Source organism: Triturus cristatus, chromosome 10 (assembly GCF_964204655.1).
Source record: "Triturus cristatus chromosome 10, aTriCri1.1, whole genome shotgun sequence".
Taxonomy (NCBI): Eukaryota; Metazoa; Chordata; class Amphibia; order Caudata; family Salamandridae; genus Triturus; species Triturus cristatus.
The window spans coordinates 1020630808-1020647895 of NC_140593.1; the positions used below are offsets into that span (position 1 = coordinate 1020630808).

Sequence of the window (17088 nt, forward strand, 5' to 3'; positions counted from 1 at the left end):
ATATGCAAAAAAGTCGCCAAAGCACCACACCCACGCTTACACAACCCATCTCCAGCATAACCCATACGCAGAAGCCTTGGCCCCGTCATGTAAACCCGGTGGAGTATCTTAAGCTGGACGAAGCGAAGGCGAGCCGGTATGGCCACCTCCTTCGGAGAGGCCACCGCGGAAATCCAGTCTTCGTCGTCCAACTCCAGCCCGTCGGCAACCCACGCCTCACGGAGGCCGGTCAGCAGGCCCGAGCGGTCATTAATCAATTTTTTGTAAATGAGGGAGATCGTGCTATCCGGAACGTGGCCATCCAGCACTCTATCCTCCAGGGGGGAAGACTCCGGGATGGAAGCGGCGTCTGGGAAGACGGAGCCCAGCGCATGACGGACCTGCAAGTACCGAAAGTATTCACTGCCCTGCAGCTGAAACTCCGTCTGCAGCATCTCGAATGTTTTAAATCCCCCTCTCGTCCAGAGGTCCCCAACTTTACTGATGCCAATCGTGTCCCACTTCTCGAAGCCCTTCGAGGTCCACAGGGAGCCCAACCGCTGAGGCGCATACAACGGCGACGCCCGGGTCAAACGGTCCTTCCACCCCATAGCTGCATTGGCCGCGTGCCACACCCGCACCATGACACGCGTGGGCCCCGTCAAGCGGGGATCCGGCGCGCCAGAGTAGAGCGCTCGATTGTAGTCGCCACCGGGCAGGAGCATCTTGTCCATTTCAAATGCCGGGTTCAAGGCGGGCCCATAGAGGCCGTGATTAATTGCAGCTAGCTGGGAGGCCCAGTAATACCGCTTAATGTCCGGGAGGGCAATCCCCCCGTCATACCACGGGAGCGTCAACTTCGCCAGGGCTATACGCGGCCTCCCGTCCCAGAACAGGCGGCGCTGTAGACTCTCCACCTCACGGAAGTAGCGCGCCGGGACTAGGTCCATAGTGTTCTGGAGAGCGTACAGGAAGCGCGGCAACGACATCATCTTAAACAATGCCGCCCGGCCGAGCGGCGAAAGCGGCAGGTGCCGCCAGCGCGCGACGTCCTCCTTCAAGCGCTGGAGGGGGGGAAGCAAGTTTCGCTCGTAGCGGGCCGCCGGGTCCAGCGTGATATAGACACCCAGGTACCGAAACCCCTGCATGGCGATCTGGATCGGACATCCCCGCGGGAGGACGGGAGCCTCCCCGGAAAGCACATAGACACACGATTTAGCCTAGTTGATGACTAGGCCTGAGTTACGGCCAAAGGAGCGCAGGACATCAACCAGGACAATCAGTGATTTGCGCGGGGAGGCTAGGTACAGCAGGATATCGTCAGCGTAGAGGGACACGCGGCCCTCATACTCAGGGGTCCAACGAAGACCACGGATGGAAGGGTGCCACCGTAGCCACTCCGCCAGGGGTTCCAAGGCCAATGCAAACAGGAGCGGCGACAAGGGGCAACCCTGTTGCGTGCCCCGTCCCAGCGCGAATGGGGCCGAGACTCGCCCATTCACTACCACCTGCGCTAACGGGCCCGAGTACAACAATTTGACCCAGCTGATGAATCCCGGTCCAAATCCGAACTTCGCCAGCATCGCCCAAATGTATGGCCATTCGAGCGTGTCAAACGCCATGGTGGCGTCTAAGGACGCCAAGATGGCCGGCTCCCGCACAAACGGAACACGCGCGAGCACCCCGTGCAAGCGCCGCAGATTGAGGGCCGTGTTGCGATGGGGGATAAAGCCAGACTGGTCTTGGTGGACCAAATCGCCCACCACGCCGACCAGCCGGTTGGCAAGCACCTTGGCAAGGATTTTGGGCTCCGCATTCAAGAGCGAGATAGGCCGATAGGAGGTAACCCGGTCCCGGGGTTTCCCCTCCTTGTGGATCACCACGATTGTAGCCAGACGTTGGTCCGGCGGGAGGGAGCCCCGCGAGTGGGCCGCAAGGAACATCGCGCGGATGTGGGGTGCCAGTACGTCCGGTCGCAGCTTATACAACTCGATAGGGATGCCGTTCGGGCCCATGGCCTTGCCAGATGCAACCGAGCGTATAGCGAGGGCAATTTCGTCCGAGGTAGGAGCAGCATCCAAAGACTCCCTGTCCTCCACCGAAAGGGAGGGCAGCGCGATATCTCGAAGCAGGGCATGAGAATCCGCCTCCGAGCAGGGAGAGACCGGGGAATACACCTCGCGGAAATAATCCGCGAAGCAAGAGACAATGTCTTCTGGCTCGGTGACACGTACACCATCCATCCTCTCAATCAGCGGAACCACACGACTCGCTCTCTCCTTTTTGTCCAACCACGCAATCAATTTACCAGCCTTATCACCCACATCATACAGTCGCCCCTGTTGCTCTCTGCTGAGGCCCCTGGCTGCCTCCGTGACGAGGGCCCTATAGGCCGCTTGCTTAAGGTGCAAAACATGCAGTGCAGCATCCGTCACCCCACTCCCCAAATCACCCTCCAGTTCAGTAATTTCGGCCTCCACTCGGGTCACCTCCTCCTGCTCGCGCCTCCGGGCATGGGATATGAAGGAGAGGGCCTCCCCCCTAATAACTGTCTTGAAGGCCTCCCAAAGGGAGATAGCCGAAGGGACAGACCCCACATTCTCCTCGAAATACCGCTGCAAGGATTTAATCAGGTCAGCGCGAATAGTGGGGTCGCGCAGATACCAGGCATTGATTGGAGCTACCCTGCCCTCCCCCCTCGGGAGGACACCAAAGTGCAACAGGAGCGGGGAGTGATCTGAAATACCCCGCGCCAGATGGCGCACCTCTCCCACCCTCCCAGCATAGGCCGCAGGGACAAGGATATGATCAAGCCGCGAGAGGCTACCATGGGCACCCGAATGGAAGGTGTATTGCAGCTGCGTGGGATGTTTTAAGCGCCAGCAGTCCACCAATCCCAATGTATCTAAAAGGCCGGACAGCCATGCCTGCGCCCGGGGGAGGTCCCTAGGGGGGTGACGATCCATAGTCCCAGAAACCACCGCATTGAAATCCCCCCCCAACCACCAGAAGCCCCCCCGGAAGGTCAAGGAGGAGGCGCCCCAGGTCCGCAAAAGTGGTAGACTGTAGCCCCGGTGGGACATACACTGAAACAAAGACAACCAATTTGCCCTCCATTCTCCCCACCAAGGCAGTATAGCGTCCCCTCTCATCATGGCGCACCTCATCTATTTCCAGCGGGAGCGAGTTCTTAACCATGATGCCCACCCCCCGCGAGCCAGACGTGAAGCCCGAGTGGGCCACCAAACGATAGCCACGCCGATTCATGGCAAAAAAGGAATTACCAATAAGGTGTGTCTCCTGCAGAAAGACCACATCTGGCGAAATTCGTTTCAGATACTGCAGGACCACACCTCGCTTAATCCTGTCCCCCAGGCCATTAACGTTCCAAGACAACAAAGTCAAGTCCCTACCCCCCATCACATACAGAAGCCATCACTCGTCCCCCCGAGAGCACATCAAAAACACCAATACAGTAAAGGGTTTGCCTTGCGGTAAAAACGAACAACACCCCACCCCAACCCACCCGTCCCAACAGAACTCCCCCCTCCCTGCACCCCTGCATGAGCCCGAACAGCCCCCCCAACGTGCAGTGTGCCTGTCGCCCCATAGATGAAAACACTAACTAGTCCCCCAGAGGAGGAGGGAAAGCCCCCAAGAGACCTCGTACGACCTCCACGGGAGGGGAACTTACACAATCAGTCAATGATGACAATAATGTTGTCCGGAGCAAGGCCTACTATTAGTCCCTCAGTCCTGATCCGGCAAGCCCTCCCCACCAACCGCGCCCCCCCACCCCCCCGGCCCCGATCCCCGGGCAAAGTGTCCAACCAGTCCCCGGCCGCCTCGGGACGATCAAAAAAGTGCGTGCGGCCATCCACCTCTACCCTCAACTTCGCTGGAAAAAGCATCGCATACTTGAGGTTCAGGTCCCGTAGGCGACGTTTGACTCCGAGAAAACTCAGTCTCTGCTTCTGGACCGCCGGAGTAAAATCAGGATAGAAGTTTACATCCATATTGTCTAGTCTAACCGGTCCTTGTTGCCTAGAAGTCTGCAGGATAGCGTCTCTGTCCCGAAAGTTGAAGATCCGGGCAATGAGAGGCCTCGGAGGGCTCCGATCTTAGGTCTCCCTCCGGGGACCCTGTGGGCACGTTCCACTGCGAAGAGTTTACTCAGCCCCCGGGGCTGGAGACGAGTGAGGATCAGGTCTTCCACAAACAGATCCGCCGCCTCCTCCTCACGTCCCTCCGGCACCCCGACAATGCGAACATTGTTCCTCCGGGCCCGACCCTCGGAATCTTCCAGTCGACGATCCATCAGGGCGCTCGCCTGGCCCAGTCGGCGCACCTCCTTTTGGAGGGCCGCCACGTCCGTTGTGAGGCCCGAGGTGGTGTGGGCCAAAGAGTCGACCCGGTCATTCGTCTTGGACAGATCGGCCCTCACCAGGCCCACATCCACGAGGACCGAGTCAATCTTTTGCGCCAGAGTGTCAAAGCGCTGGTCGACTGAGGCCTTCATCTCGGCGATGGCGCCCATTACGTCCCGGAGGGTCAGATCCGCTGGCAAAGCAGGAGCATCAGTCGGGCCAACAGGGGACCTACGCGGCGCCTCTGGAGATCCCTTCTGGAGGGTGTAGCGGTCCATACTGTTAGACTGAGGGGCTGCGCCACGGCGGGTCGATTTCACCTTTGCCCGGTCGCCATCTTGTTTCGTGGACATGGCTCCAGTCCCCGATTCGTGCCAATCTCCTTGAAAGGGGCCGACACACCGGTTCACGGGCTCCGGGGGAGGGCGACCACCGCTCCGAAGGGCAGATCACAGCTGGCGGGCCGGCAGGGCACCCCGATGAAGTCACACCACCGCACGCCGCCTCGCGACCCTACCTCGCTCGGCAGCAAGGAGGGCGCGAAAGCGAAAGTGAAAGTGTGGGGTACGCGAATCGCCCAGCCTCGCCCGCCGCTGTTGTTCACTTTGTCTCCGGATCGCCCCACAACTCCAATCCGGGGGGCCGGCGTGGAGAAGGCCGCAAACCTCAATCGATGCTCCCGCCGGTGTCCGAGGTCCGATTTTGAAACAGAAAACGGATGGCACCTCAGCTCGGTCTCACGAACACAGTCCCCTCGTCAAGGACAGGATATAGTCAGGATTTATGCAGGAGGTCGCGGAGGTCCTCGGGAGCCTCGCACCTACGCGGCCATCTTGGTTGCGCGCTAGGCTCCTCCCCAGGTATGTTATTATTAATAGTTTTGTAAGTTAAGAAACTGCTTTTTCTTGTGATTTCTCCATTAGAAGCCAGCCCTCTAAGGGAGCGTGTTCAGGGAGGTCTGGTGGGATATTTTCAGCTTTCCATGCATGTGCGAGCTGTATGTATTTCTACTATCTTTCATGGAAATTCCCTCTGGAGGGAAGAAAAGGGCATCAAGGTTCCCCCATCAAGCAAGTCCCTCCTCCTTGGAAATGCCTATCTGATCCCTGGGTGTAAACTCTTTTAATTTATGTATTTCTTTCAGGTTTCTACCCATCCATAGTGGGAGTTTTATTGTTGTAACTGCTGCCAGAGTGTCTTCATGAAGTATGTCTCGAAAGAGTAGATACTTAGGCAATGAATTTTTTGTAAAAGTTTTGTTTTTAAATGTATGTTTATTGACATTTTTAAAGAGTGACATACAAAATTCAGGACAGGCCCCAAATAAATTACAGCAGGTAAGTCACTGTAAGCTGGTGCAGTTCAGTAATAATTGAGTAATGGAACAAAAAGCACATATCAAACAAATGAGCAGCTTCAGGGGGAGCAACAAATGAATAACATAGGAGAATCTCATCAAAGGCAGACCGTTCTTCTCCACAACCTTCTGGTGGTATCTCGCCCTATGCATGACCCATTATCTGAACATAGCAGTGCCCCAATACATGTGACTGTGCGTATCATGTCTCATTCTCAAATGAACAATTGGTCAGAAGTAAGGTAAAGGGAAACATGTATACTAAAAACAAATAACAAACCATTTTAGGGTGCAAACCAGTCATTAAAAGCTAAGGCTTTCAGAGCGTGAGTAGGTAGGCAGCCCACTTGGGGCCGGGAGGGGATCCCGGGGAGCAGGGACAGTAGGCAGGGATCTTGGAGGGTAGGGGGGCAAGCGTCTCAGAGATTCAAAATCAGCTAAGGAGGGGCAACCCCCACTCAGTGGTGCAGAAGTGGGTCACATCTAGTGCACATTCTCCTCCTCACCATCACCTGAGGAGTCAACACCGTATCCCTCATCTAGGCCTTCTAGCTCGCCTGAACCTGCCCCTGTATTCCCCTCCACACTTTCCCAGGCCGCTAGCACCTCCGTCCACAGCCCCGCTATTGGGCATCCCCGCACTCCATGAGCATCCTCCCAGAGCAGAACCCTCTCTTCTGCTGTAGCCCACGTAGTGATATCTTTTACCCAGGTTTCCACAAATGGTCCCCCAGCAGACTTCTAGGCCATCGCTGTCAGCCTCCTGGCCAGCACCAAAGCGAAATCCAACAACCTTGAGCCCACCTTTTGCATTATACCTCAAAAGACAGATCTCTTAAGTTGCAGTGGAAAGCCTGACCCTATTCAAGGTGCGTATCTCTGTATCCCCGAACAACTGGAGGTGAGGCAGCTCTAGGACATATGGCAGAAGTCTGCAGCCAGGAATCTACATCTATGGCAGCCCTGTGGCTCTCCCTCGTAGATGACTTGGATCCTGTGAGGCGTCAAGTAGGTCATATGGATAGAATTAAATGGAATGTATTTCAATCTTGTGTTTCTGGAGACCTTTTTAGTTTACGCCAGATCCCTGCCCAGCTCCGAGCCTGTAAGATCTCATCCCAGCACACCTCCGCATCTGCACCTGAGGGCCAGCAAGGGTTTCCAAACCATCCTAGTCAGGGCCCTGTAGAACCACGTCACCAAATGTCACGGCGAATCTATGGACACCAACAACAGTAGCATGGCGTGTGGTGCTGACGCCTCACAGCTGCCAGCCCACAAGTCCCCAAAGGTCATCACCTTATAAGTCAGGAACTGGCCTGGAGGCAAGGCATACTGGGATTTCATCTCCTCCAGCGGGATCAGGGAGCCCAGTTAGCAGCAGTTACCAACCGTCACATGTCCAGCCTCAGTCCAGGCAGATAATTGTGGGGCCGTTAGAAAGGAAAGAGGGTCCCCGTGCGGAAGCCCTACAAGTGGCAGGGCCGGGGCATAATGCGGTGTCCCTCCTGTCCTCACTACACAGCGCAGCCAGCTTTTCAAGGCTACCGCCAGCAATGCACCCGGATGGGGGGTGTGGGGGCACCATCGCTGGTCATAGTAACTTTGCGAACAGTGCTTCTTGATTATGTGCCATTCCTATTAGGCCCAATCCTCCTGATGTGCATTGCCAAGCCACCTAGTTACTCACTGGAGCTGCACTGCCAAGAAATACAGTTTGCTCCCAGGGGCTCCCAGGCCCCCATCAACAGGAGGACAGCGGAGAACCTCGAGAGACACGCTATGGCGGCCGTTATCCAAAATCAGTTCTCTGAGCTGCTGTCTGAACCAAGCGGCCAACACTGCGACAGGGAAATTAATACAAAATTGAAAGCCACAAGCAACCTGCAAGGACGGTCGACCTCAAATCTGGGCAAAACCGGGTTCGAGTCTCGGCAACGATGTGTCTGTGACTATTTTGGATATGGAAATCTGAGCCATGATTAGCAATTTAAGCGACCTCCAAAAGGGACACAGGTTTTAAGAGACCGCAGGGCTTCACCTAAATTACCCTTCTGCAAATCCTCCAGTGTACGGAACACCTGTACCCCTGGATACTGAAAGGATGTAGGGGACCAGGTCAAGTCTTGTGGGAGACACGACGACTTTTCAATGGCTTGAGAAACAGGGAACAGGCAAGTTTTAGTCTTATTGATCCGGAGACCAGTGAGAAACCCAAATTCTTCCAGGAGGCGCATTGCTGCAGCTGCACCAGTTACGCTGTCTGCCAGGTATATCAGCAGGCCATCTGCGTATCTAGATATGTGTTTCTGACCTTTTATCACCACGCCAGTACCCACTTCCGACCTACGGAAAAGCTCTGCCAGCGTCGCGATGGTGAGAGCAAACAGAAGGGTGGACAAGGGGAAACCCTGTCTCATGCCTCTCTAGATATGGTATTGTTGAGAGATAGTGGTGCTCGTCTTTACCTGCTCCATTGGCATAGAGCACAGCAATTTAACCCAGTTAATTCAGCGCTCCCCCAATCACACTCGGCGCATAACCTCAAACAGGTAGTCCCAGCGCACCGTGTTGGTGGCCTAATCTAACGACATGAGTGTGGCCCCCAGTCAAGTCTGCACTTCCGGGTGATAGAGGACATGGTGCAGTTGCCAAAGGTTGAGGGAAGTGCTACGGGCCGCAGTTAAGCTATTTTGGTCACCATGAATCAGCTCAGGCATATGGGGCAACAACTGAAGGGCCAGGACCTTGCTGAGTATTTTGAAGTTCATGTTGAGCTTGGACAGGGGGCGAAATGCTGAGGCACTGGCTCTCTGAACCTTGGTTTTGGGCAGTGGTATCACAACTGTGTCTCGTGAGGAGTCTGGCAGATGTCCCACCCACAGGAAAGCAGCATAAATTGCCTCTAACTTCAGGACCATGATCCGCATAAAAGCGGACTAGAACCCTGTAGGTAGGCCGTTCAGGCCTGGGATCTTACCTGTGGCCATTTCCTTGATGGCAAAGCGAATCTTCTAGGTTGTCACTCGGCCCCACTCCCAGAGCCGTAGTCGTACCAGAAAAGTGGTCTGAATCCCTGGCGGGAGGGATTCTGGCCGCACATAGAGTTTTTCATAATAGTCCCTAAAGGTGGCGTTGATATCCCCTGGGGAATAGAGTGTCACATTATCTTCTGTACGGATCTGGGTGACAGGGACTTCTCGGGATTCAGGTCAAATGAGCCAGGACAGGAGCCTACCTGGCCATCCCTCTTTGTTCTGGCCCTAGCTACATAGCGTTTGTGATCATGACATCGTAGGCATTCCAAAGCTGTATTATTTTGTTCCTGTGTGTCCCGAAGCCTGGGCAATGCCATCTCATTGGTACCCAGGTCACTGTCTAGCCTGTGTAAGGTGTCATATATGGACCAAAATACCCTGTCCAACTCCCTTCAGACGCTAACCGAGTGGCTCAGGCAATGGCCATGAACCACCACTTTGAGTGCATCCCATTCCAATAGGCCAGAGAATGGCGAGCCCTGATAAAGCTTGAAGAATCCTGTGACAGCCTCATTCAAAGACTCTCTAAAGCACTCGCTCTCAAGGGACGCTCAGTTTAGTTCACCACCTGCGGATCCAAGGATGCTTCTGTACTGGTCAAAAGTCCAACAGTGATGGGCTGTGGTGCGAGAGTGTACGACCCAAGTACCCCATGTGAGTCATGTACTGGCTGAGCATGTTGGAGCAGGCAAATTTTCTAGCAGTGTGTAATTGATACATTTGAGAAAAATAAGAGTAGTCTCTAATCCCCCATGCTGGGTTCTCCAGACATCTGACAATTACCAGTGTGCCAACCACTCACAGAGGCCCTCCGGTGTCCTATATGCTGGCAGCCACTTGGTCCTGGTTTATAGCATAAACACTCCCTAAGGTGATGTCCCTACACAGAAATGTAACTTTGAGTAAGAAATGGCGTCCCTCCCTATCAATAGTGGAATGAACATGTTCGAAGGGCGTCCCTGCTCTGATCTGTAGGGGCGCCCCGAGCGTAAACAAAATAAGAGTTTGCATTCAACTGGCCTCACCATCTACGCTGCAAGCGCTTAATCTCCACCCCAGTAAGATGCTTCTCCTGGAGCATAGCTACGTGTACACTGCTTACCTTCAAATGCCTGTGACTATTCTGACGCTTAGCCGCCTAACCCATTCCCCGGATAGTCCACGACCAGTAGGTAAATATGTGTCCTTGGCCAGGCATCTAAACTATTAGTGTGTGGGTTCCCTGCTGTCAACCCAGGGCCCCCCATGGCCAAACCTCCTATAGCAACATAAAGCGCAACACCGGAGACAAACAATTTTATAACCCAAACCGTGAACTCCCCATCCCAAGAGCAGCCCAGCAACTGCTGGCCACCCACAAAGTGTTGAAACTGAGTCCGAAAATTGCCTCCCCCAGTCTCCTGGCAGGGGCAAGTTAGTGGGGTTAGGCCAAGGTGTGCAGGCGCATCCAGCTCTGCGCCGGCCCTTTACCTCTCAGCGTCCAGGAACAAGCCTCTGCCCAGGCATGTGCACGCAAGTCCACAGGGTCTCACAGGAGCAGCCATCTTGTGCAGGGAATACTCCTAGGCCCTACCAAGCTGCCGAGGGAAGGGGCCCCCTACCTTCAGAAACGCAGTCACCAAGGGGCCAAAGGACCCGTGGCACAGCTCCTCAAATCAGGTCATCAACAGATTGCGGAGTCACATCAGGAAGGCCAACTCTGTCTACCAAAGAACGTCCGACTCCGAGACCACCAACTGGTGGTTCGACGGAGTACCTGTCCCAGAATCTGACTTATGGGGGCTGTAATTTCAGCAGTGGCCTGGAGCGCAGCTGTTCATTCATGTTTAGTCTGCGACTGGGATGGTTTCTTCAGTGTCCTCCTCCGCAGAGCTCCCAAAGAGCGTTTCCTGGACCTACGGCTGGGCGTGCTTGCTTTGAGCCGGGTAACTGGAAGGGTCAACCAAGCTCTGAAGGCTTCTAACCAGTCCCAGGCCCAACCCGGTTCCTAACAAAAGGGCGTTGTGCCATCCTGTATGATTTTGATCTTTGCTGGGGTCATCAACGAGTAATGTAGGCCCTAGGTCCGGAGGGCCTTCTTCACCTATAGATAAGAAGCACGTTTGGCTTGTACTGTGGCTGTGAAGTCAGGGAACACAGACACCTTACTAACGTCCACAATGAAAGGGCCGCCCGTCAGTGCTTTTTGCAGTATTATATCCCTGTCTTTGTAGTGTTTCAATCTAGTCACTACAGGACTGGGCGGGCGACCAGGGGTCGCTTGAAAGTGAAGAAGGGTGTTAGAAGATTTGGAGTGACCTCTGTCTGGAGCCAACTTTCTAGGTAAGTCACCATGTCTCCCTTCGTTGTACCTTCAGGGAGTCCAACTCCGCAGATGTTGTTGCGGCGATTACGGCCTTCCGCGTCTTCTGCTCGGTGTTCCAAAATGTGCACCCTGTCAGTCAGGTGTGCCACCCGGAGGTTTAGCGCTTGTTGTTCCGGCTGTAGCTCACCTATTAAGGTTTCCACTCCTTGCACTCGATCCGCAAGTTTGCGGTGCTCGGTCCGCAGGAGACCCAAGCTTACTGATACAGTGCTAATGTCTTGCTGGAGGGTACATTTAGTATCCTTAAAGGCTTCACGGATCTTGTCCAACTGGAGTTGCATAGGGTTCACTGCGGGCTACGGACCCTCAGCCGTCTCCGTCCTAGGCTGGGAAGGTTCCTGGTTTCTCCATGTGAGCAATGAGTCAGATCTCCCATTAGAGCCCTGGGCAATCAGCGCCCGTTTCTTCAGGGCCAGACCAGGCCCAGCAGAGGGCACCAAATCCTATCGACTAGGTGGGGATTAGAGGAGGGGATGCACCAGACCAAGCATAGCCTCTCAGTAGGGCACTGGTGGAACCCAGACCCCGTCCGTCGGGTAGTCCGTCACCCCACACCTGCTCGCCAGGCGCCGATGTGTGCCTAGATCCACTCAAATCCATTTAGCAGTATCCTTGTGGGCCTTCCCCCAATCGATCACCACTTCGCAAGTCAAGGGGATCTAATTCTGTTGTGGGGGCCTTCGAGAGGGCTCATACGGGGTAACGACCAGCCCAGCGGTCACCAGCCTTCTATTATAGCCTCTCTATAGGGCCCCCAATCTGCGCTCCTCACCTTAAACGTCTGTCCTTCTGATGGTGGAGTATTGAACATGCCTCACAATCTCTGGGGGCAGGACTCAAAGGGCACCATTGGATCCAAAGAACCCCCCCCCCCAAGGTCCGCTCCGGCCAGTCCAACCTGTGAGTCCCCCAAGCCTGAAGGCTGTGGGGGCCGCAGGATAAACACAGGTCGCCACACTCCCCTGCACCAGACGACCCTAGTGGTAGTGGCTGCGACACTGCCCAGGGAGCACACAGCCCAGTTCACGTCTGTCTGTGGCAACTGTCTGGCAAAAGGAGGGAAACAGTCGATTTATTCCGTGGCACATCTCGGCCATGCTTTACAAAGGCCTCAAAACATCCCAGGAGCGTCACTCTGCCACAGAACCTCCACCTCCCAGCAGGGTCCTCACTCACCAGCCATCGGGTTCTGCATCACACGAGGGGCGGAGTCGCTCCAGGCCCCAGGCGCCACCTTAGAGAACCGGGCCTGCGCGGTGCGCCCAGTCCGGTCGGCCCTCCCAGCCGCCGTTGGCTCGGGACACGAGGAAGTACCGATCGGGCCCGGTGCGCTCCCCAGTCACCTCGCCCATCACCTGACCTCGACACAGGCCTGAAACCTCACAGGTGTTTAAATTTGGCAAATTCTGGCCGGGCACCACACATCCATCACCGATGCGGTAGAGCTCCGTCAGTGTTGCTCCGGTCACTTCAGGGGATCTGCAGGGGCCGATGATCTTACCTGCAGTCGGTCCACAAGTATGGGGTCGGTATCTTTACTGGGGCATGGGCTAACGAGTCCGCAAGGCAAAGTTGCGATAGGCCCCGGTTGCCATCCTTAGTGCCAGGGCCGACAGCTTTTCGCGTCTTAGGGGTATAATTATGTCACTAAAAATGCTCTGGGTGGCCAAAGATGTGGCACCCATGGCCCCAACCACTGGTAATCATATTTTACAGTGTTCCCACACAGCAAATGGCACATCCTGGAGTGGGTTGCCGCAGAGCGATGAGCTCACGCATCCGCCAAGCTACGCCCCCCACAATATTTTTAAGTTAGTGGAGACTTATCAATTGCAATATTTATAAATAAACAACAATTGTGGATAATTTTTAACAATATAGACCTAGAGAATGGCAAGTGTGATGTATAGGTACGTTGAAAAACAAATTTAATTGTATGAATTTCTGAGGCACTGATAAAATGAAAAAGTTGAAAAGATTTTGTGTTTTTATTTGCACTGTAGAAAGTGTGATGGTACTAGTGGATGTAAGATTGGGCCTGGGATTGTAGTGTGTGATATGTATTTATTCGTATAAATGAAAATGTATTTTAATACTCTTTAAGAGCAGCCACTTTAGTCTTTTATTTCAACTTTCTGTGAGGAAATGTGCAATTCCTTCTCTACAAATATTTTCTTCAGCGGAATAATTGTAAACCCATTGTGGTTAATAAATTTCCAGGAAAACCATAAAGTGATCCATTTTTATTCAGCCACATGCCATATCTCTTTCTTTAGGACAGTCTTCTGTTATATTTCTATTTTCAGTTAGTAAAGTTAGCACAGTCTTTTTGATCAGACACTAAACTGTAGTTTGATGGATACGAGTCTTAAAAAATGGGCAGGCAAAATTTAAGTACGCCTTTCAGTAGATGATAAACATGAAACAATTTATACATTTTGGGAAATGAATGTTAAAGGTTATTATCTCTCAGTTTACATTTTTTTCCTTTACCTTTTTAAAACCACTCCCCCCCCCCCCCCCCCCCCCCCTTTTCAATTTTCCGGGATACTGTTTTCAATTCAGTCTTTTCCCTGCAAGCGAGCACAGTATTGACAAGAATGCATGATCTTCAAAAAAGATAATAGCGTTTTCTGCAGCTTTAATCTGATGTATGTAATAGGAACTTTGATAAAGAGAATGATTGTCTAGTATATATAATTTTTGGGTTGCCTGTGAAATTATGTTTTGCATGTGCATTAATGATTTGTTTAACCTGAGAACTGTGTATTTTTCTATTATTTTGCAGAGATGAACAATGACTATAGTTGACAAACTATCCGAGTCCTCTAACCCTACGGCGTGCCACAACCTGCCCTGCAGCTCTCTGGCACCAGGTTCGGGAGATATGGACTCGGGCTCTGCAAGTTGGGGTGTAGTTTCATCTTTAAATGATGTTCCAAAACACAAGATGTCTTTGGGACCTGTGCCTGGAGCTGCTGTTTATTCTAATTCACTGTTGCCTGAAAAAAATAAGCTAGTATCACAGACGGACCAGTGTAAGTTATAAACTATCTGGCTAGTTTATGCTTATTTGTTCTCAAAGGTGTGTGTACTTTTTTATGGAGGAAATGCTTTAATATTGCTTATCTGATGCATGGCTAATTTCTAAAAGGAATTATGCTACACAACTTTTAAGGAACATTTCATTTTCTAGTTTGAAATTGTAAAACTAGTTTGCTAACTTTTAGCTAGATATGATTTGGGCGCGAAAAGCTTGTGTTCTATTGAGAAGCAAAATGTCCTTGCTAATCTATGGCTTGTGACCTTTAGCAAATCTTGATAGTTGAAAGATTTTTAACGTAATTGTCTAAGATAAATTATCTAATTTTATGCTTTAAATTCTCAATCATTCATCCTCTTTCTGAATGACAATAGAATGCAGGCTATAATATTCTCTCACATTAAGCTTAGAAGCATATTTCAGATTCTAACTTGTTGGAGAGGCTCAACTACGTTGTTGCCTCAGTGGACGTGTGTCACTATCTAATAAGTCCGATCACGATTGGTCATGTTTGTCGTCTGTTTGCCCAAAAAGTGAATTTGTCTATATATCCACAACATCCATGTTTTACCTGTATTTTGGATGCCAACCATGATTTGGCACAATTGATGTGTGATATGTTTGCTTTATTATTTATTTGTTTCACAATGTAGGCCTTTTGATCATTTTGACCATGAGTGGAGTGCAGTTTTCAAACTTTCAACCTCCAAGAAGTTTTGTGTCAGTCCAGCAGTAATACAAAGGGAGTTCGGGTTAGTTCAGTGGTGCAATACAATGTTGCCTTAGTAAGAGCACTCCTAATCAGATCACATGGTGACAGTAGGGCAGCTACACATGAGGATGATACCCAGTGCTGGGTGAGGATTCAGCATCCAGTGTGACTGCTTTGATGTTGACAAACACTAAACCATGGCTGGCAGGGTTGAGTGTCCTGCTCACAGTTCGTCAGTTTGTGCAGTCCAAGGATCTTTTTCTGGCATGCAGGAACCTTTGTGGACTGAACCACTGGCAAAGGCTTTGGAGTGTGGAATTATCTGCCAGTCTGGTAACCACTGGTAAGTGGATGACAGGAGGTCTGATGTGTTCCCCTTGCATATGGGATGATCTGTGCAGCAGCATGGACCTGTGTGGGAGGCTTCAGGACTGGAATGTTTATGATGATGGTCACGTGAAAGTAATCGATATTATGGTCTGGCACATGCTCTTTTTAAAAAACTTTTGATAACTAAATTTGCATTTATTGCATAATTGCTGTCATACCCTTCATGTATGTGAAGTTTGCAAGAATACAGCAGATCACTTGCTAAAGGACTGTATGAGGTGAATGTCCAAATCTATTGGCGCCACATATGAACAGTTGATTGACCACAAAGTAGAACTGAAAGGTGACCCTATTAGCATATTAATTTGTGTTTTTTAATTCTTTGATTTTTTAGATCGAGTCTAGCGCATGCGCTGCTCTATGGAAGGCTTCTTGTGAGCACTCCAAACTTCTCCATGTGGGTGTGACTCTGCCAACACATTTGATTGGCCTTTGCTTGTGGCTTTCAATAATGAAAGCACGCAAATGGCCAAAGGCGGGTGCATGTTCCACCTCTTCTTCAAATGTTCACTCCCACGGTGTTTGGGTCTCTGGAGCGAGCAGTGGCGCGCAGGGTGCAGCTGCATTCCACGTCCCGTCGTGGCTCAGGTTACGAAATAAACACAGCGCGGTCGCCTTCACTTTCACGGCCGCACTTGTTTTTTTCTTCTCTGCTCATGTTATGGAATGTGGTGTTTTTGTGCTTTTGGAGTGAAACGCTTTTGACAGTCAGCTGACAGAAGGTAGCGTGTTCTGAGTCTGTAAACAAACTTTGTTGGATGCCGCCCGCCTTTTAACTACACGCCAGCTTTCATTTTCACCATTGCGGGATTTATTATTTTAATTTGGAGGCCGCGTGCCTTTTAACTACAAGCCTGCTTGTTGCAGCTCTTTCTCACTCTCCTCCCTTCTCTTTCGCCCCTTACATAGGCAAATCTCGTCAGGAGCAGATCTGTGTTTGAGATCAGTATATTAACATTATGTATATATTACGAGGCAGTAATGGATCATCTCTTTCAACTAGCTTTCCTCGGCATTTACGTGCTCGTTCCCGAACACGGTGGTGATAAAATGCGCCTTCAGGCTGCTGCATATGGTACTGTACCAAAAATGAATAAACGATTGGTGTTTTCCATTACTGAATACAAGCCAAAGTCCCCACATTCTTGCATTTCTTGTGTGTTGAATCGCATCAAAGCATATGTGTTATTTCTCGTGTTTTTTCACAGAGTTGTGGGCTTCATGTTTTAAATTGAATTGCGCAGTTTAAAGTTTTGACAGATGAATTAGAATTGAGGTCTGCTGGATTCACCGTTGATTATGTAAATGTTCTCACCCACGTTTCAACTAGGTGAGGTGTTAATATTCCCATGCCCAAAGCAATGGAGTAGTGTATGTCCCCACGATCGATGCATAGTGTCATCGATGTCAAACGTGTAGGACTCTAGGAGCTTTGTCCTGTCTCAAGAATATTTATTCATTTAATGTACTTTAAAACTATTTTTTTGTTCATCATGTGCAAATTGTTGGCAACCTTCTTATGTGTGTCATATTTAGATGTTGCTGTCCTGTTTCTGTCCTCCTACAAAGGCGTGCCTGTGCGGTTAGTGTGCGGCCACGTAAGAACTGGAGTTATAGCAAAGTGAATGGAGGCGACTAGTTTTGGCTATTTATAATCTTGTAGATTGTCGCCTTGTCGTTCATACACTAGCAATGCCCCTGGTTCAACAGCATGTTAATGAACACGCATCGCCTCAACTTCTTTCCTTGGTTTTTGTGGTGTCTGGTAGGGAGGGATAACCGTTCTCGCACCCCCAGGTTTTTTGGGGAGGTGAGTTCTTTCAGTCGTTTAACAGAT

The 17088-nt window shown here is 51.5% G+C and overlaps 1 protein-coding gene across 2 annotated transcripts in view; it reads left to right on the plus strand.

Moving 5' to 3' along the window:
* Nucleotides 1-17088, plus strand: part of USP42 (ubiquitin specific peptidase 42) — a 521578-nt gene that overhangs the window by 27171 nt on the left and 477319 nt on the right. For both annotated transcript variants that reach the window (XM_085629020.1, XM_085629022.1), the window contains exon 2: nt 13895-14144. In XM_085629020.1, coding sequence (XP_085485146.1) covers nt 13904-14144 — 241 coding nt within the window. In that variant the 5' untranslated portion in view covers nt 13895-13903. The remainder of the gene's footprint in view (nt 1-13894; nt 14145-17088) is intronic.